Source organism: Limanda limanda, chromosome 6 (assembly GCF_963576545.1).
Source record: "Limanda limanda chromosome 6, fLimLim1.1, whole genome shotgun sequence".
In the NCBI taxonomy this organism is placed as follows: domain Eukaryota; kingdom Metazoa; phylum Chordata; class Actinopteri; order Pleuronectiformes; family Pleuronectidae; genus Limanda; species Limanda limanda.
The window spans coordinates 13,726,986-13,749,370 of record NC_083641.1 but is presented as its reverse complement, the minus strand read 5'-3'; the positions used below and the strand labels follow the sequence as shown (position 1 = coordinate 13,749,370).

Sequence of the window (22,385 nt, the reverse complement as noted above, 5' to 3'; positions counted from 1 at the left end):
CACTGGAGAGAGAGAGAGCAGACGCCAGGCAGAGGAAGGTGAGTTGAAGAAGGAGAACACACACACACACACGGACACAAACAAAGTTGCAAGGGAGTGGGTGCGGACAAAGATGAAGGATGACTGTCTAGATCTGTGCCGTCACAGAGGATTTAATCAAATCTAGAAGAAAAGTTCTAGAGAAATTTATTTTCCTCACTCACAGAGGGAACTGTGTGCTCTGCAGCCGGGAGATAACAGGGGGGGGTGGGGGGTGGAGAAAGAGGGCGACGGCGGAGGTGACGAGGGGAGGCCGAGCAGGTGGACATGAGCCAACACGTCTATGGGGCAGAAACTGTGGCTCCGGAGAGGAGAGATGAGGAGAGGAGAGATGAGGAGAGGAGAGGAGGAATTTGAATGATTCAGAAACTAGCCCAGCAGGTCTGCAGGGGTTGAATGCCACAGATACCTCACTCTAAATCTCCCACCTCACTCGGTAGAGAAGGACCCCTCTACCCTCTGTCTTGTGTATAACGCTGCTGCCAATACGTTTTTAAACTGGTCATTCTCTATACGTGTAGCTCTCTGTATTTAAAATCCAAAGTCCTGTTTTTTTGATGTTTTTATCCTTGATTAAAAGTTAATGTGTACTTTAAGTGTATGACTCTCCGTTTCCCTTCAGCTGATGTCCCTAGTTTCTCTCTGACCCGTCGTGTCACCCTCCTGCAGTCAGAGCGCTGGGATGTGCTATTTTCCTTTCTCCGTCAGACTCAGTTTCGTTCTCGCAGGCCTCAGGAATCTCTCCCTCTCTTATTCTAATCAGTTTAGGAGCAGACGGCTGAATGTCCTACTGTAGCTTTACTGGCAGTGTTTACATGGCTCAATGTGCGCATGTGACCTGTGTGTGTTTGTGTGTGTTGGCTGGGAGATTATGAAGGCGGAAAGAGGTTTTGGTTTTCATTCTCCATGCTTTCATCGGTCCCGAGCTTAGTTATTATATTTAAAGTTATCTATAGACAACTTTAATAAAACCACTGTCATTGTTACTGTTGTTAGGAATGTTTTAATGTTTTTTAAATGAACTAATCATGTTCTATACTATTTTTTATACCTTCTCCTCTTGACGTTACTATCAAAAAAATCGGCATTGTCTCTCCTGATTTCATTTTATTATCTTTTCCAAGCGTCTGTCTCCCACATTATCCTGCTCAGGTTATACAAACAATATAAACCTGAGATGATGTCTGTCTGCTGCTGAGAATTTGATTATTAACTCAAGGAGGAGGTTATGCTGGTCTATGTTTGTTTGTTTGTTGGCAGCATTACGAAAGAACTACATAACCAATTTCCATGAAATATTGTTGGGTGGAGTATGACACTATTGTGCCACTTGACCGGGGTATCATCTCGACCGAGTGTTGCTGTCGTTCCCATGGTGACCTGGCAACCCTGGCGTGCAGTTTTTAGCCACAGAAACCTGAGGTCGTAGCAAACGGAGAGAAAAGAGGACGTGGAGGATCTTTCTGTTCAGGAAGTGGCAACTGTTTGCTTTGCTTGCATCTTTAAAAATGGTATGAATGTTGCCATTGGACAGGATGTTGTACATCTGTTCAGTTGTGTAATTATACTACACGATAATGCAATCACTGTGTGGACACATCCATATCTATCATATGGAGTAAATTATATTCATATTGTATCTAATCCAGTTTGGAAAGAGGAAATCACACATGATCAGGGTGATTGCTGTTGATGAATAAAACTTCCAAACAGCCAAAGGTTACTGGAAGAGAATAAAAAGCAAAACAAAATAGCCTACTCTTTACTTAAGGACACTCCCTGAGCTAAACCTAATATACTTCAGTAACTAATTATATATCTTTCCTTTTTTTCTTTTTATCTCCCTCTCTTCCTTTTCCGTCTCTCTGCTTGTTTTTTTCCAGTTATGTTTTTCATCAATTTGGGATGTTGGGACTGTGGAAGGGAGTGGGTGGGATGTGGGGGTGTACTGTGGTCATTGTAGAGTTGAGTGTTATCTAAGTCTTCATGTTTCGCTCTCACCTCTGTCAGGGATCATTTCCTAAGAAATAAAGAGTATATATTGTCAGTGGTGGACCAGAGGGTTTCAGTATCAATCGTTTGCTCCATCTGTCCATGCCTTCATCTACCCAAAACTTTGCTCCAGAGCAGGATATCGCAAACACCAGCAGCCAGATTGCCATGAAATACATACGTGGTCCCCACAGAGGGATTCTTAAGGATTTTGCTGACCCACTGACCTCACATCTGTCTTGATCAATACTCCAACATCAAATTTACAGCGCATATTCATGGTCTCCAGCAGATAAACATGTACATTTAAATATGTGAGACTCTGACTTCTCATCAAGTACCAGCATCACGTCATGTGGAACTTTCATACAACTGCAGGGTGACGTAGAGGGGTTTAAAACTTTACTTTATTTTTGAAACCAGGATATTAAAGTATCAGTTTGATCAATGGAGTATTGTATGGCAGTAAAATGTCATTTATTGCTCCGTTGACCTGTGTACACAGCATCACATTCTCACAAAATAAAAAGATTGAACTCAAAATTGTTATGATTTGTCCACATTTTTCTGTTTCAACTTCTCTCTGTGTGTGTTACCGTCTCTACTCCTGTTGATCTGCGATAGTCATTTCTTCTACTTATCCTGTCATATTAGGTTTCCCTTTCCTCCTCCCTCGCTGACCATCCATCATTCCAAATGACAAGTACACAAAGACATCAGACGGATGGGGAGAGAAACAGGAGAAAAACAATGAGAAAAAGAGCTGGAGGGCCGTTGGCGATGGTATTAAGATTTCTGCTGTATCACTGACTGAGGGAGAGTCGGTGGAGGATGATAGAAAGAATGACACTCTGCCGTTTCCTGACTGGAAAAACAGTTTGGCACAAATGATTGCACCCCCACACTCACTCTTGCACAGATACTGCAATGTTGACAGGAAAACAGCTTGTTGCCAGGACGGAGATTTCATTTATTGCTTCCCCTCGGCCTCCGTTCATGCACCGTAGAGTACACACACACGCACACACAAGCTTTGATATACACATTAACAGATTGACCTACGGGTGAAAGTATTGTTATCGTGTGTATATGTGCTTTTTGTTTTTTTAAAGTGTCTGTGGATGCTCGGGACACAGTCCGTCCTCTGTGTTGTTTGTGTTTGTGTGGGTTGTCGCACAACTGACTCACACCGATGCTGAACTTTATCCCCTGTACGTTCTCCACAGGAAGCGTGTGCACAGCGGTTGCCTTTGTGTTGCGACAGGGTTTGAAATGGAGTCAATCACCTCATTTCCTGGCAAAAGGGCAGAATGGTGTGTGAGAGAGGGAGGAGAAAAAAAAGAGCAGGAAAAAAAAAGCAGAGGAAAAATCAGCTTTTTAATCACACAGAGTCCAGGAAGTGTATAAGCAGCAGGGCGGTGTAATGAACAACAAGTTGTCCTCCATCCACAGTTCATGACCTTCTATAGATAAACACACTCCCTGCTGAAGTGTCCTTGACCAATAAGAGTCTGAATCCTCACCCGCTCTGTAGAGGGCGTTCTGATCTCAGACTTCCATTTAAAACTGAAGAAAAACAAGAGAGTGTCTCTCTACAGCTCATGTAATTAATGATATCACTAGACTAATTCAATGGAGAAAATATGAAGACTTTAGCTCCACCTACTGGTCTGGTGCTGCCATACAACTGCTGTACAAGGGACAGAAGAAAAAGACAGTCGAAGGAAGTCAGGTAAGGAAGAGTCAAAACACACACACACACGCACACACACACGCACACACAACACACACACACACAGCTCTGCATTCTGTAGTCTAAACATGTGGGTATGAGGCTGTTCAGACTTCCCAAAAATAAACACAGTACTAATCTGGACCACTTGGATTGTTTCTTTTGTGTCAAACCCTACAAACACTTGAATTAAAGATTCCTCATTTACTTTGTCTTATTAACCAAGTGCAGCGTGCACACAAAATTGTCCTACATATAATTTATCAGAAATGAGTTTGCAGTTTTTGACACTTAAATATATCCTGTTCTTAGCGATTTTCAGGACAGATTCACTGTATAGATACATTTTATTAGTCGTCTTAAGTCATTTAGACAGAGAAAGGGGAAAAAATGACATATGAATAGGTTAATGATATTAATATATACAATGTGCAACATTGTTTAGGATGGGAACATTGCTTAGACTTTAAACAAACAAGATATAACATGTTAAATTATGTGTTTTGCAGGTGTTGGTAGAGTTTCTTGTTTTTGGAAAGCTGTCCACCCACAATCCATCTTCACATATCCATCCACGAGGAAACAAAAATGTAAACTTTTCCTCTGCGAGGGAGTCATATTAAAAAGGATGACACACATACGCTGGAAATACAAACCCAATCATAGACAAAGCAAGGTGGAGTGAACCTCATAGGACACTCTAACAGAAACCAGAGATGGCTACATATGGAGGCGGACAGAGAAAGTAAAACAGTTGAGCAGAGAGAGGGGAGAAAGCGTTCAGGAGGGGAGTCGAATGCAGCAGTAGGGAGGAGGAGGTGGTAATATGGAAAATGTGCTGCTTGCTACCGGCTCTGTGCAACGGTTAAGTCATAGAGATTGTATGATTCACTCGAGGACTGCTGACCCATCTGGAACACAGCTGCAAATGTGCTGTGTGTGTGTGTGTGTGTGTGTGTGTGTGTGTGTATGTGTGTGTGAGTTAGCACACAGCAGTGTCTGTGCTGCCTACGTGTTGGAGATAAAGCCACCATGTGTTTTTTGAGCTGGAACTAGAGGGTTTATCTCACCCCACCCTCCCACACCCGTCCTCTGGAGCAAGAGGCACACGTACGCTCGCTACATTTGATGAGTCGGCCCTCACCCCCTCTGAGTTCACCACCACCACGACTGTCATCCACAGAATTTCCAGGAAGGTCCTGGAGGAGGTCTCATGAGGGAGCCAGGAAAGACATCCTGATCGATTTATGAGGATTTCACAACAAGTATGAAGGACGGATTACTGTGTTTTTACTGCCCTGTTTAACTTAATAACTAATAGCTTTGACTGCCATCTCCTACAACTATTACCTACATCATTCATCTATAAATGTATTTTAGAACTGGTAAAAACCACAACGTATTCACATCAATAAATAACCAGGAATCATAACACACGACATGAAGGTTTCCATTAAAAATAACTTTTCTACTGGCAAAGCCTTGTTTGAAAGTACTAATTTGCTCTACTTTGACTGTATATATAGATTTCTAAATGTTTTATATTTCCTTACTGTGTTATTTCACTGTTACCTATTTATATACAGTCTATGACTGTGACACATATTCGTACAACACTTATCTTACATACTTGAGCACTTAAGCAAGATGTTAGATATTTCCTGAATTGTTTGTATTCTCAAACAATAACTAACGCCTGTGTTTGATTAGAGATAACCCTCTATCTCCGGTCATGACTTTGGATAGAGAACCAATAGTTGTTATTCACTGTCGCAGGAGCAGCATGCAGGATCCTCTGCTTCCATACAGTGTTGAAATATTAAAAAAGTGAACTTGCCACGTATGAACATGGCGTTCTTTATAATAACCTGTAACACAGCAAAATAATGTTGAAGAAACCAGGCAAAGCAGGCTACTTCCATATTCACAGTCTCACGTGCATACACACAGAATATAATGCAAATAGGCTTTTCAGTACAATGCCATCCATTCCCTCAGCACACAATGCCAAAGTGACACACACTAAAGGTGGTGTTTGACACGCAAAAGTCACAAACTCTTGCAATCAGTGCCTTCTGGGACCGTTTTATTGGCTTTCAAAGAAATTACCGTGTTTATCTAGTTTCTCAGACATGCTCACGTTTGTGGCCGACACAAGGACAAATAACCACACAGCTCTAGCCTTTTCTTACACTTTTGCTCTTGTATTGTGGTTTGGGTCAGGGTTTAAAAAAAGGAAAATCTGAATATGCCAAGAATGCAGCCCCATGCATTCTGCTTCAGCATGTGGAATTATCTAAAACTAGACAGGTCTGTCGTGTCTAGTTACGGTTGCCAAGCCATGATTGGACGATTGCTGTCTGGGGAGGGGGTTAGTAATGCTCACCTGTCAAAAATGTAAAAAAAATCACATTTTCTTTCAAAAACAACAACATGGTGCTTTGGGTGTTTTTAATACGCTTTCACACATGCTCATTCTGGAGCATGCTGTTATCATACAATATTGCCTGAACCCATCCTCACACATACACACACGCAGTCATGATGAAACACGCCATTGTTATCCTAATGCTCCCCAGTGCATGTCAGCAGGGCTGTCTGCTTTCCTGGTGTCAGACCCGTCTATCCTTCACGCCAGCGGCTTTATGACCAAGTGCCTAGCGTGCCTCTGTCTGCATGCGTGCATGTATACTGTATGTGTGTGTGTGTGTGTGTGTGTGTGTGTGTGTCTGGAGGCTCCCGGACTGCCAGCTGTATCAGCAGGCAGGGAGAGCCTTGCCTTGCAGGACAGAAAAGACATAGAAGAGCCGTGACCCACCTCTTTCCACGCTAACGCTTCCATGTTAACACGAGCTGTGCATGCATGTCAGTATGTGTGTGTGTGTGTGTGTGTGTGTGTGGAAGGGGGAATAAGAGAGACTTGTGTGTGTGTGTGTGTAATGGAGAGACAGAGGGACGGAGGGGCAGGCAGGAGTCACGACTGCAGGGGGGAGGGCAGAGGGGACTTGGAGGGCTTTCACATTTCATTAGGATGCCGATTCACACACGTAAACACATAGACACACACACACACTAGCACTCACACACGTCCTGCCCGCCTGGTCCACTCCTCATTTAGCATCCGATTGACTAACACGTTTATTCCCCTCCTCCTACACACTCACATGCAAACACGCTCAGCACTCCTCACAGAAGACCTTGGCCACACAGACACGCACACACAAATTTAACACTCTCCCGTGCAAATATGTCAACCACTCACAGGGAATTGGACATTAACTGTAATTTGCACACACACCTTGAACATATGATAAAAAGGTGGCACGTACACCCAGCAACACCAGCAAACAAAGCAGGCTACTTCCATATTCACAGTCTCACATGCATACACGCAGAATATCATGCAAATAGACTTTTCATTACCATGCCATCCATCCCTCGGCACACAATGCCACAGTGACACACACTAAAGGTATTTTTTGACACGCAAAAGTCACAAACACTTGCAATCAGTGCCTTCTGGTTGCTTGTAACAGGACCAGGATAGAGTAAAGCTGGGCAATATAACAAAATCACTAGTTATTGCTGTATAGTATTCCTGAATAGTAATAAAACAAAGGTTCATTATAATGTATATTGTTCACGCATTGTGTAAGCACAGTGAGGAGGTTGAACACATTAGTGATCGACCTCAGATTTGCAAAAAGAGTTTGACCTTTACCGAGGAGCAAAATCCAGTGTTACATCAAAAATAAATAATAATGACACATTTATCATGTTAGTTTTCATATCTGGCCATATCGCTCAGTGTATTGACACAGGTACAGACAGACTGATGGACAAACATTAAGATGCACAACTGAGCAACACTGAGGATCCTTCTTTAACTGCCCCCTAAAAGTATTTTAAGCAAGTTTCTATTTGTGTATATTCAAGTTTCAATTGAAAAAGGTTCTCAAATAACCTCCTACAGTATCATGTCAGCTTTAATTTAATTATTTATTTAAATTTATTATAAGATGTTTGCCAGTGATTTGAACCCTGCTCTAAATCCGCCACCGTTTCGCATTAAAGAGTTTATTGGAAAAAACTGTTTCATTAAGAGACAATTAGAAGTAAGCCTATATTAAAAAGTCTCTCAAACTCAAGATGTTTAAATCGGTCACGGAACAAAGCACCAGTGAGAGAGACTCTGTTGTGAAGAAACTGTACAGGTTTGACCACATCATGAAATTGTGTATACGCTGCTTCGAGTGTGTCACGTATGATTTGTCATCTTTCTACCTTCATCACCATGACTCAGCGCTGCTCATGAAGGCTGACATGCACATTTATGATCTGTTGTTGCTGAAATGATGTGGTTTTGCACATTCATTGCCAAAATAAGACACAGTGCTCCACAACTTCCCCACTCTTGCACTATATAAATGTCACACTAAACTTCCTGCATCGCTGACAAACATAAACTGTGTGCTGTATAGTACAAGTGTGGCCAGAGGTTTGAAAGAGAGGAACAGGATGTATCATGCCAGGGATGTAGTAAATGTTGCATTTAAAGGAGTTTGGACTCAAATGAAAAAGGTCACTTGTAGAGATAAGCTAACAAAGAACTAGACGAGTGCTGGGAGCTCATCCAAGGCTAACGCCCTATCTCACAATGTTAAATAAAGTGAAAAAAAATCCTGGCTCAATCCCCTGATACTGCTCCGCACCTAAATGTTATGTGTTCATACCTGACACATACCACATCCCTCCACCAGGTTTCGTGGTAATTTGACCAGTATTTTTGCGAAAAATCTGCTAAATAACAGACAGATAGAGAGTCCAGAGAGTGCAGACCTCCATCAAGGCCTATGTTATGGTATTATTACCAAAGATGTAATGTGTTCTTTTTTGGGTCATGTTCTACACCTCTACTAAATCTCGTAGAATTAAACCGAGTAGCTCTTTATAAACCCTGATAACAAACAAACACATATAAGCCAGTGATTACAAGGGAATGACACTCGGAGAACACATACCTACACGCCCAACAGTCCCCTTATGAAACCTCATTTAAATTCACGAGATGCAGATTTTTATTTGCATCTGTTCCAAATTGCACACGCTCATTAATATCATTGCCCTAAACCTGTCAGTTTGCTTTCACCAAGATCTATGAACTATACTCTGAGAAATCAAAGAAAATGTGAAAAGAGAATACAGAAAAAAACTGGATCCGCCCCCCTGATCCGGACCAAAATCGAATGTGCTCTTCTGTAATCCGTCTAATAGCTTTTGAGTAATCCTGCCAACTATCAGAAAAACAAATAAAAAATAATTTCAAAAATGACTAAATGTTTCTGTGCACCTTTGACCAAATCTACTTTCTGTGATATCTAGTAGAACCAGACAGACGGGCTGCAGCAGCTCCTCAGCTTTGATCCTGAGATTTACAGTATATGGAGTAGGTCCGACACGCAGCGTATCCATAAAGTGTATCCAAGAGAAAACTCCTGTTATCTCACACATGTCCCCCAAATGCACCATTTGATCACTCCTGCTCCCCATATGGTTTGTTATACACATCCAAACACATCACACAAACACACTGGGGAATTTCTGAGGGGCATGTGTTGGTGTATACACATGTGCAGGATGTATGCGTCCGCACAGCTGTGCAGCACACACACACACAGCTAAACAATCCCACAGCATCCACTCCTCCGTTAACACACAGTTCACCAAAATGTTTATTCTTTGGATGTGTGCCACAGTCGCATTCAGCGCCATCACGCCATTTTGGTAGACCTCCCCTCTCTCCACCTAAATTGGCCCAAACTAACAGCTCCCTTGCAGAGGAGCGTCCAGCGAGACCAAAGGGACATTATCATCTGTGAACATCAAAGATGCAACTGTAATGACACTAAACTGGACACGCTCCAGACCTTTCTGGCATCTTGACGTCTTGTCCAGGAACATCATGCACAGCACATCTGACACCCGGCTTGAAAGAGCTTGACTTGACGCCAAGAACACAAACTGGGCTCTCATATCGAGTGCATAAAGAGCGGCTAAACTCTTGGCTCTTCACACCCGACTCTCTCAGGGTATCTTAGTCTCTTACAAATATATGAAACATGCTGACACAATTAACCAAGCTCTCACTATTCATGTGGTATCACTGACACTGTGAAAAGTTAGCCGGCCGTGCTTAAATGACCAGGAAGGAATCTGCATCGTTTATTGTGAATATGAGGCCCAGTACTTGATCTGTTTACGAGGGCGCTGTAACCACCGGGCCGAGGAGCGCTTGTTTGACCAGAGCGAGGTCGCCTCCATGTCAAGGCCAATTTATGCCTCTCCGTTGTTTCTATTACGGATAGATAAGACCGCCCTATCCGTCGTGAAACGCCCTCTCCGAATGCTTCCGACAGCTTTTCGTACACGTCTGATTTTTCTAACTATCCGTCTTCATGTTGGAGAACCGACGGACCGCTCTTGGCTGTGATTGGTCCGCGAAGGACATCATTTCCGTATGACGTCATTTCCGTATTTCCGGACCTCAAACTTCCTGTTTACTTTTAGCAACAAACACGAACACAAATATGATTCTACGATTAATGTGACGTGTGTGTTAAGCCAGCGGAGTTGTCCGACTGACGGTGGCTCGTTAGAGCACTGAGGGCATGTGTGCACGGTCACATACGGTTATAACGAGCTTTCAAAACGGCGCTAGCAGGCTAGGCTAGCGGGCTAGGCTAGCCACCATGCTAACTGCGGTGGTAACAGTGCAAGAACCCGCCGTCACGACTTTAATTCCACTTCTATCATGACACTGTTTCTATAATACCGTCAGGTTAGAAGCAAACACTGGGTAGTAGTTAGTGCCGGGAGTCCCTGCTGACTGTGTGTGGAAGCTGGGGGGGAGCTAGTTCCGGGTAGCTTCTAGCTACATGTAGCCTCAAGCAGATTCAAGCTGTGGAATCAGCAACACAGTTCGGAAACAAGACCGGGGAACCGCTGCGCTAAGAAACGATTACATCAGCATCTTGACCCGCTGGGTGTCACTTTATTTAGTTCTGTTAGTTGCCATGGTTCAGTGTGTGGGAGGAAAGCAGGAAGGAGATGAAATAAACAAACGTGGACTTCTTCTACGCCAGATGGGGTAGGCTTCTCTGAGCTCGTCTTCCGTTGCGCCACCTATGGGTTTGGCGGGGAATTGTTTTTAGACGGATAGTCGTCGGAGAAGTAAAAATCAAAAAGACTCTTTGTCCCCCGCTGAGACCTCTCTGAGAAACGGATACGTAGAAGTATATAAGAGCCTTCAGCCCCTCCGACATATTTTGGCCACGGCTCCTAACAGCTGCTTCCACAGCAGCAGATCGACAGCCAGACCTTCTCGTCAACCTCCTCTGGCCCAAATTTCTTAGGGGTGACAGATGAAATACACTTCTTTCCAAACCGAGCATTCCCAGCACATCCTAACAGCGTGTTTGCACTTATGAGGGCTGTGACCCTTCCCGTCACCGGACACATCTCACCACCAGTTGCCCTCACAACTGTGTTTGTAAGTCAAGGCCGGCAAATGTCTCCAATTCAAGCTTCAATTGCAAAGAGAGTTTCTCTGGCCATTGTCCACAGTGACCTGCTCCTCATCTGTATTTCAGCCATTAGTCAGCTGGAGACAGAGGGAAGCATCTCATCACTAATAAAGAGTACTGAGAGTAGAACCTTGTGACAAGTTTCAAACTGCACTAATGGAGCGACTGTTTCATAGTAGCGGAGTTACAATTCAGGGGCTGCATCCTTTGGAGGCTGCATTTCAAGACCGATTGCGTCATATTTCAAAGGCTCCTTCAAATGCGGCTGACAAATATGTCCTTTTATCCCCGAGAAATGAAGGCTTCAATTGGCCGATATTTCCCAGCTCAACCTATCCCGTTGTGCCGCAATGACGTAGAGATAATGGAGCCAGGAAGGGCCGAGACTCCCGGTTGCTTGAGTATCACCCTTCAACTCAACGAAAGAGCTAACGGTACACATGCTAAAAAACCAAGAGGCATTCAAATGTTCTTGTCATGTTCAGCTGCAGCTTTGTTGCTAAGCAACTGCAGTATCGGCGGGACAAGCTGTTCACGGAAATCCTGTGTAAGCCAGACCACCTCATTTTAGTTTAGCTTTAACGTTCTTTGTGGCCCAAGAAGACCGCCTCCTAGAGACTGTGTCCTCTGAAGGACGTGGTCAGTGATCGGGTTGTTGTCATTATTGTTATTATTATTATTATTATCATCAATCTACAGGTGACCTCAGATCTTTTATGCATTTTAGCATCTTTCCGGCAATTTTTTTAGTTTTTACAACCTCGTGCTGCTGCTATTAATGAAAATGTTCAACAAAAAAAACTTAAATTTCCCACATTGTGGTAAGCTAGGCTAAACATGTCAGCTCCCTCTGTACAACACACACACATAGAACTGATATCTTTCTGGTAAATATAAATCAGTCAATAAGAGAGAATTTCCCAAACTGTTTTCTTTCAGGGCTGTTTAATCGAAAATGTCTAATGTTTACTGAACTTATGGAGTTCCTCTAAACATCCTCAAAGTAAGAATGTGTGTGTACAAATGTACGAATGAGTGTTTGTGAGCGCGAGAGGTGGGGGGTGTGGGGGGATGGATTCCTACTATTCTGTTTGCGCTGTGCCCAACACTCCTAGCGTCTTTGTTTATGGCTCTCCTCTGCTCTTTTCACACAGAATTGATGAGATAGACCCACACATTGAACACACTGATTTTGGCAGGCACGGAGACACGTAGTCACACACAGGAACACACACACACTCTGCGCTGCTGATTCCACTGCCGTGACCTTTGAGATGCAGAAGGAACAGCAGCTTCCCCCCACTTCCAAAATGTCAACATCTTCTGCTCTCTCTCTGCTTCTGAGACGAGCCAAGTTGGCAGCAGGTTAGCGTTCATGTCTCTGCACATTGACTAAACACCCCGAAAGACGCACACACACACACAAACACACACACACAAACACAATCTCCCCTGCACGGAGTAATTATTAGATGTGTTGAAGGATTTGAATTCACGCGTAATTCACTCTGCAGAAGGTGACCCGGCCGTGGGGCACATTTTGTCTGTAACCACACATTAAAACAGGGTAATAAAATCTTATCTGTTTGCTGCTGTGAGAGAACACGGTGAAACCTGCTGTTTATTGGAGTGAAGGAACGGAACCACGTGAGCATTTGTTTTGGGACTGCACTCTGCCTGAGGGGTCACCATAACTCTGCCAGGGGAAGCTGAGCGTGTCATCGCAATCAGGATAGTTATGAATCTGCGAGCCAGGGTCTGGCCGACCCGATAAATAATGTCTATCTGACCGCGGCTACAACTCCACACCCACAGTATGGCTTGCACATCAGCCAATCATCACTGCAGAAGATTAAAAAAAAGAAGATGAATCCCGGTTTCTCTTTCTAGATAAGTCTAAATCAATCTGCTTCTAATTTCCAGTGGGGTTTCATTGTCTGGGATATGGGCTTTGATAGGTAGCACTAGGTGGTGGCTCGCACACGTTTCACTGCTTTAGCACCTATAAATCTAGCCACATGATGAGCAAGGGAATGAAGAAAATAGATCAAAGTTAGTTTTGGTCTCTAGGGTCTACCGATCTTACACACACACACACACACACACACACACACACACACACAAACACACACACACACAGTAATATGCTTGCATGAAGGTTCACTTGCAAGCACACACGCCTGAGGGTGAGGAAACTATTTATGGTGAAAGTGGGCAGAAAGTGTAAACACATGTCTGGCATCCTTTGAAAAGACAAACATTTCACTGGTTCTCTTCCCTTCATCTCGCTGAGCGATCCCCACCCCTCACCTCCACCCTCCACCTCTACCATATCACGTTCTCCTCCGTGCCTTTGAGCCGAAGGGGGAACATAAATCAAAGGACACGAAGGAGATAGGAGTGGAGAAGTGCACGCAACCATTCCAGCAAATGTCTGTTGGAGGCAGTTAGACATTATGGGCCGAGGCAGAGGGGCCGGGTGCGTGAGTGGGAGGTCGAACACAATCCCCTCTGTAATGAGAGCTAGATATGACAGAGGGGGATGTCACCAGACCCTAAAACAGTTGTGCGGCGCCCGCAGTGCTGTCACACAGGTGCTTCTGTCGGCCTCTCCTGTCTCCATTCATTCCTCAGCCTGACACAAGGACATTGTTGTCCTGTTTGATTCATCATATTACAGTCCCAGGCCTGAGACGTGTCCGTGAGAGAAACAAACTAGTGATAGGAAACCATGTACTTTTATGCCATTTCTTGACACATCTTTGAAGTTGTAGTCTACTATTTGCTTTACATATGCATATATCTAATTTAACCACTGAAATACATCCATGATGTAGCTGGTGGGCTTTCGGGTAACACACTAGCAAACAATAGAACGTCAACTTTCTACCACTAATCAGAAATAAAGCCAAAACATCCTGGTTACGAAATGCTGTCATCTTGCATAATTGGAGCCAGAGTTTGCACACTAGCGATCAGAAGGTTACGGTATCGATGTCCTGCTTGACACATGCATGGGTTCGACCAATACCGAGTCAATCTCAGCTGTCAATCATGAAGTTTCATCCCGACTTTATTGCGTCAAATAACTAGATAGAATCTAATTTACAGGCAAACATAAGCACTTAGACAATGTGATAAGAACAACCTAAAATGGCTGAAAGCAACTTTGAGAAAAATGTATTGAACATGTGAACCTTCTTTGACTTATTAGTTTGGCCCATGTCCATTCCACTAAGATTAAAGAGACAGGGTTTGTGACTTATATAAATACATACATTGACTTAAATTTTAATACAAATGTGAATACAGCTATTTTAATTACTGGTAGGACCAATTGAAGTTTAACTGTGGACTTTGAGATTGCAAAAGTGCTTGGATCGTGCATGACTTTTTGTTATTTCTGTTTAACACTAATCTGCAAAGGGCAGTGAATCAATCTGCTCGAGTTTTAACTGCAATAAAAATGTCTTGGCAAGACGTAAATGTCACATATTTTATTAGATCAACAGTTTTTAAGAAGACACTGAGGAATTCACATGTAATGACGTCTCCAACATCAGCTCCTTTTCAGTTGAAGTTAGCAGAGAAACCAAAAAAACTGTGCAGTGGATCAGATTGAGAAACCAAAGATTTTGCGGCAAAGGAAAAAACCTATAAACTCCCTCCCTGCTCCCTCCAACATAAGTCCATATACCACATGTCAGTGATAAAACTTTAATAAATGTTCTTCCTCTTTTAATCATCAGAGGACAGAGGATGTTGTGTGACCACATGGCTACTCAGTCACACTACCATCTGTAAATTACTTTTTCAGAGGCGGGGGACTTCCATATTATCCAACACTGTGGAAAATTACTTGGAGCTGTGACCTATTTAAAAGCCAATGGATGTGAACACATACTGATTTTAATGAAGGTCACACGTTCCTCGTTAGTTTCTTATTCATCTTCCATTATTTTCCTCCCCATGAGGAAGACAAGTGACCACACACACGTTAGTATATCTTTCTTAGTGAGGAAACTCACAAGGCATAATGCATTCCCTAAGCCCTAACCTTAGCCTAGACCTCATTCTAACCCTAAAAACAAGTCTCAACCCTAAAGTGAGGACCAGCCTAAATGTCCTCACTCTGTAGAGTCTATGCTTACAAGTACACACACACAGGTTTGCTCAGCTATCCTTATTAGGACTTTCCATTGATGGCGAAACCACAACCTTTTCCCTGACCTTAACCATGACCAATTCATACCTAACCCCGAGCTTAACCCAACCACAAATCTTAAAACTTCAGCTCAGAAATGAGATGAAATGACCAAAGCCTGGTCCTCATGAGGTCTACTGGTCCTGACAAGGTCAGTGTTTAAACTGGAAGAGGTCCTAAAGAGGAAACAAAAAGTTGAGTACACACACACACACACACACACACTTGGGCAAGTAAGTAACAACACCTCACAAAGAATTTGTCACGATGATAGGCGATCTGTCACAAATATTCCTAAGGGTAAAGTCAGACAGAGTTAAAACATACCAGCACTGCCAGGCAAACTCACTATCAGCAGTCCAGTGTGTGTGTGTGTGTGTGTGTGTGTGTGTGTGTGTGTGTGTGTGTGTGTGTGTGTGTGTGTGTGTGTGTGTGTGTGTGTGTGTGTGTGTGTGTGTGGGTCTGTGTGTGGGTCTGTGTGTGTGTGTCGTTTGTGCCCTCTTGCCTCAGGCTGGTCAGTGTGTGGCTCTGCCCCTGTGGTTATGTCTGTGGTGTCACCAAAGCAATCTGGCAAAAACATACGGATTACACATGAGAGAGAGTGGGAGTGAGATATATCACCAGCCTTGTGTGGCATTGTGTTGGCACTGACAGGCCTTTTGGCATCACCTCCTCCCTCCTCCTCTTCCTCCTCCTCCTCCTCCTCGCCTCCTTCCTGCACCCCTGAAGTGCACAGTTAATCCCTAAGCTCTATCCCCATTTAAAAACAGGGACATCACGCAAACCTGCCGCCCTGCATTGCTTTCGAACACACACACCCACTCATGCGCACTCAAAGCCGTGCCGTCACTCAGTAACACGCACATGCTGCTCGCTCCTGCAAACACAGAGAGAGAGAGAGAGAGAGAGAGAGAGAGAGAGAGAGAGAGAAACTTAAATGTATTAGTGTGGCTGTGGCCTAAGAAAGAGAAGAGCTCAGCGGGGAGTTAAGTCCTGTGGCAGCAGCAGCAGGTCAAGTATCTGTCTGGGTTTGCAGGTCTCCAGTGGCTGGCCTGAGTCGAGTTTAGCAGGAGTCCATCGTCGACCACCAGGCTGTGCATCTGTAGCCGCAAGGCCACACTCTCATGCCCTGTGGCATGTTTGTCAGATGAAAAGTGCTTGTGAATTTGATGCAAGATCTTAAAACATGTGCTCAAAACTACAGCAGGATGAGGCACGGGCCTGTAGGTTAGAAAAAAATCGTATTTACTTACCTGTTCGTGAAGAGTGAGGTTTTATTTCTTGGTCTCTGCATATTTTTATCATCTCCAAGACATCACTCAAAACCTACCCATCAGAACTGGAAGCTCATTTTCACAGGATCAAACTCAAATGCTTCCCCACTGACTGATCCATCTACGTCTCTACAAACTGAAATTATTCTTTTTAAAAAATCACTAAAACACCTAATCAATGTTTTCCTCACTTTTGAAATATGAGGATTACGAGTTGTATGAGGCCATGACCTCACCCTCCTTGATAGTGTGTAATCCTGGTGAGGTCAGATCTGCAGATCCACTGCCAGTCCCAGAGGAAGTCTGCACCAGCTGAACACATGCACCGACATGTATACGTTGACCTCTAGTGGTCAAAGTGTGAACCCTCCAAGTAGTTGAAGCCTGCGACTAGATGCAGTTGGTCTAGTAGAGCTTCTGGTGCTCATTCATTAGATGATCAGATTGTTGCACATGACCGTACCTGGCAGGGCCGGTCCTGGCCATGTTGGCACCCTAGGCGAGATTTCAAATTGGCGCCCCCCAACATACAAACGCAAACTGTCATGCATCCACAATAACTTTTGGACTGTATCCAGATGCACACACAGGCAGACAAGATTATAATAATATAATATAGTCACATACTGCATGTGACTATGCAGTATTCTTTTTTTAGCAAAGCTCATTCAGCTGGAGTGCAGCTGTTTGGTCACAGCCATGGAAACCTAAGTAATGATACTGATGTGTTATGCATTCTCGTTTCTCAGGTTCCTGCTGCAGAAAGATGGCAATATAGTATGTTGGGCATGGACTGCCTGATATACCCTTGTAGTGTCCATGTTTAATTCATTTTCATGCCAGTGTTTTTTTAAAAAAATGCTAAAAGTGTTTTTGGAAATACAGAAGGGACACATACTTGAATTTCAGGGACGCAGGTTGAGTAAAACTTAGTGTTATGTGGGGAGGACTAATTTGTGTTGGTTTTGAATTCTCTTGCATTTTCATTAACCCCAGTTCTTATATCCCTTTGTGTGTCTAACTGAACAGAGCTTTAGTAACTGAAGAGATAGAGTTACCTTCATGGTATGAGAGGGAAAATCCAGTAGTATGTCCTGCTGCTAACGGTGAAATGAAACTCCCTTCATTTTTTTCTGTTCATGCTGAAATAAAGTGGATTCACTTGGTCTGACGTTTTCGATCACATCTTTATAAAACACCTCATTAGCTTCACACTGCAAACCCTGTGTGGGGGGGAATGTTTTTTGAGAAAGGATTCCAGATTCATTCACTATACTGGCACTCAGTAGAGCTCAACAGAGCCGTACAGGTTCATCTCTGATCCATGCAGCTTCTGGTACCTGGCTCTCGGACTTTTGTTTCATCAAACATCGTCTCGTAGCCTCTTAAGCAGCGGTTGAGATTCGCCTAAAATGCCTGTCTGAGGAGTACCGAAAGTAAATTGAAAGCTGTTCTTGAACCATTTGGAGTACATGCATGATCTTGGTCTCTTTGAAAGGTAACATTCTGAACTTTCCCCCCCAACAGTCAGAATCAGTCTTAGTGCTACTGACATTGAGTAATAGCAGTTGGAACACAGTGAAGTAGAAGGTTTTTATTTCCGCCTGAATATTTTTTGTTAAACAGATGCCTGCAGATGACTCTAGCTGGGACTTATGAGCTGGAAAACACACTGGGACCCTAGCATGAAGCCTTGAGTAGCCCAGGTTCAAATTTGATAACAATACCACAGAATATGAATATTTCACAGATTTTTTCCCAAGGGCACGTCTAGGCGTTTTCCACAAAGGCCATTTGGAACTATGGTAACCAACTAGGCTAAAAAGGCTACTTTTACACTCAAAATCATACTTTTATATAAAGGAGGCAAAACTGGTCATATGGTTTAAAATGTATACAAATAAACATCTCTCATGTTGTTTACATCTTGATGCTGGCTGCGCTGAGATTACGCAACAGCTGACTGTGGCTTTTCTTTGATGTAATAGTGTGTTTTGGACTGATTATGTTACTGGATTGGATCGTCTGGACCTTTGGCAATGTACCAAGACTGTTTTCGTTGGAATGTTATCGATCTGTGGATTAATATGATGCTTCTTAGGTGAGTGACGTCGACTTTGTGATTGGTTTTTTTGTGTTAGTGTCTTGACTGAGACGTTAATTGTACTGGCTGTGGGGATCGGCTGTAATGGTTTCCATCAGTCGAATCGGAAGAATCTTAGCTTTCTAATGATATGTTGCATCAGTATCTAGCGGTAGGAAGCAGTTCTGAAAATAACAATGTGTGAGGCTTATCGGCAGCACCGGCCCGCCCGTGAGCCGGTGCTGCGGAAGGTGAAGATGAAATGAAGAGGCAGTGGATGACACTCTGACATGTGTACAACCAGTATAGTATTTATTTAGTCAGAGTAGTTCAGACTGGAGGACAATATGTTGATATAAATACCGTGATGTGACTTCAGGGCAGGATGTGGTGAGGCTGTGAGCATGATTCATGAAGAACATTGGATTCTGCAGAAAGAGAAACCACTTATTTGGTGTTTCGTATCTCTATTTGTAAGCGATGTCTGCAAATTGTAATAAGCTTCTTAATAGTCTGAGGTAAACTTTATTTTCTTTTAACTTTTCCAGTTTATAGGGTTTTGCTTTTTGCGTCGTCTTTGTGGTCATTTAATGTGTATTTGTTCATATTTTGTGTCTCTTTGTCGTCATCTGTCTTTGACTTTTTGGTTAGACAGCGGCTTCACTTAACCACAAGGCCTCTGGGCCTGTGCCTGCAATAATCAGAAAAATTAATAGAGTTTAATAAATATGAACTAAACATACATGGCTATTCTATGTTCCTTTACACATGCTTGAAAAAAGTTGTGCTTTTTGATTTTGATATGTAAATTGCAGAAATCAGGGATGAACATTATGACGTAACAACATCACAGACTCACAAACTGAGCAAATGAAACACACAATTGTAAAAAAAGTGCAGACAACATTTTAGCGTCCGCAGGTACAGTGTCTCAATATTCCTTTAGAGGGCAGCAGCGGCGCTAATCGTCAATTTCCTCCTCTGAACGAAGAAGAAAGGCCTGCGTCGTATTTCCGGGTTTGTGCTGACGCGTCCCTCTTCTCCTCGTACACCGACGTGTCAGTCTCCTTGTTCCCGAGCCGAGCAGCAGTCGGTCACTCATCCGCAGACATGGCGCCCAAAGGAAGCAGCAAGCAGCAGTCGGAGGAGGACCTGCTCCTCCAGGACTTCAGCAGGAACCTCTCCGCCAAGTCCACGGCTCTGTTCTACGGAAACGCGCTCATCGTCTCTGCCATCCCCATCTGTGAGTACCCAGCTAGCCACCTAGCTTAGCTAGCACTGATTCCCTGGATCGAAGGAAACAGGGGGAAACGGACCCACTTCTAATAGAACTCCACTCACTACAGTGTATTAGGACATCGTGCAGTAGTTCGCAATCATAACAGAGCACGACGTAACTAAACTGTGCACTGAAAAGCTTCGTATGCTAACAGCTGCTAAAGGCACGTTAAAAACCGTAATCTCTGGTATTAGTTATATTTTGAAAAGCGAATCAAAAGCAGATATTCGGTTATTACCTGTTGATCTCTTGGAGAAAGTTGAATCTGACACGTTGCACACACACACACACACACACACACACACACACACACACACACACACACACACACACACACCGTCACTGACTGGACTTCATGGTAAAGTATCTTCTCATAACACTGTGTGGTTGACTGCCTCTCTCCAGGGCTCTTCTGGAGGATCTGGCACATGGACCTGGTCCAGTCTGCAGTGTTATACGGCGTCATGACTCTGGTCAGCACCTACCTGGTGGCCTTTGCCTACAAGAACGTCAAGTTTGTCCTCAAGCACAAGTGAGTTGAGTCAGACCCTCTGTGTGTTCTACAGCTGCTCGCTCCTGTCCACAACAACGTTTGGATGATTGCATTTGTTGTTTTGTTACGGACACAGATCCTCATTTGTATTCCTGCATTTAGCATATCTTTCTGAAAAGTATTTAGGATGCTGCTAAGTCCACCGGACAGTATTCGTTCATTCGGTTTCATGGGACAAACCACGAAATACTGATGTCTGTGACCAAAGAACCTTGTAATTACTGAGAGATAACTTGGCATCTCTAATCGAATCCGTCAATGTGTTTGGAAAGTATGAGTAGAAGCCTCTGACTGACTCTTGCTGTTTTCTCTTGGTCCTGCAGAGTTGCCCAGAAACGCGAGGATGCCGTTTCCAAGGAGGTGACCAGGAAGCTTTCTGAGGCCGACAACCGCAAGATGTCCCGCAAGGAGAAAGACGAGAGGTGACGCCTCTCAGTTTTGTAGACATACGATGAAAGTTAGTTGTGATAAACTAACTGTATCAGATGTATCGAGTGTTTCAGCTCATACAACCGGTGAAGGCACTAAATGGTCTCAACAGTGATGAGTCAAAGGGTTTTTCTCTGCCCGTGTTCTAAAACATCTGGATGATCACAGTGAATGTAATGAAAAACGCGTGACATGTTGTTTTTTCTCTTCTCCTCAGGATCCTGTGGAAGAAGAACGAGGTCGCCGACTACGAGGCCACCACCTTCTCCATCTTCTACAACAACACTCTGTTCCTGGTGCTCGTCATCGTCGCCTCCTTCTTCTTGCTGAGGAACTTCAACCCCACCGTGTATCCTTTCAGTCAAGTCCCTCAGCTGAGTTAACATTTGAGATCCACAGGGCTGCCAGAATCAAAACGTGTCTTAACTACTTGAAATTTGTGACACGTTTCAGAAAAATATTAACATAGAATTAAAGAACTATATTATATAAGATTTATATTTTTGAATTGTGATTGGACTTCAGCCTTCACCTTACCAGCCTACATATTCTCAAAGTTTGAATGTGATAAAATACATCTTGATTCCTGTTTTCCCTTAACTCACTTTTCTCCCAGTAACTACATTCTGTCCATCAGTGCCTCCTCTGGACTCATCGCTCTGCTCTCGACCGGCTCCAAGTAAAGGAAGAAGAAGGGAGGAAGCTGAGGGGATAATGGGGGGGGGGGATTGGGTAGGAGAGGAGGAAGTGGGTTTACAGAATATTTTTTTCATCAATCTTGAGAATGGGGTTTAAAGGGGGGCTGGAATATCACATTTCAACTTCATGAAATTCATGATCAAATATCTGGAGTGTGTTTCTCCAGGTCTGTATTCTGTTTTTTGTAACAAATAAAGCAACCAGGTTTACTTGTGTATGTTTGTCATTCAGTCTGTTACAGAGCCTGTTTATTATTAATATAAATAATTAAGCCTCTACACACATAAGTCCAAACCTCTTGATAGGACTGTGTGGGTTTCACTGACTGCTCCACTCTCCGGGTTAATCTGCTTTCATTATTATTGGTTCTTAAAAGTTATGCGACATAATTTCCCACTGGTTTTACACATCAGGGGAAAAAGAAAGAATTATGACGTTGAACTCCATCAGGTTTAAACTCAGGGACACAGTTGTTTCCATTGGCAATGCATTTATTTATAATCACACTTTCATATATG

General features: G+C 43.4%; 1 protein-coding gene across 1 annotated transcript; it reads left to right on the top strand.

The window, feature by feature from the left end:
* The first annotated feature begins 19,933 nt into the window (after nt 1-19,933).
* ssr3 (signal sequence receptor, gamma) lies at nt 19,934-22,082 on the top strand. The gene is made up of 5 exons (XM_061072926.1): nt 19,934-20,150; nt 20,592-20,718; nt 21,063-21,161; nt 21,386-21,517; nt 21,785-22,082. Exons 1-5 carry the CDS (start codon nt 20,018-20,020, stop codon nt 21,849-21,851), a joined length of 558 nt encoding a protein of 185 aa, XP_060928909.1. The 5' UTR covers nt 19,934-20,017; the 3' UTR covers nt 21,852-22,082.
* Nucleotides 22,083-22,385: the final 303 nt, after the last annotated feature.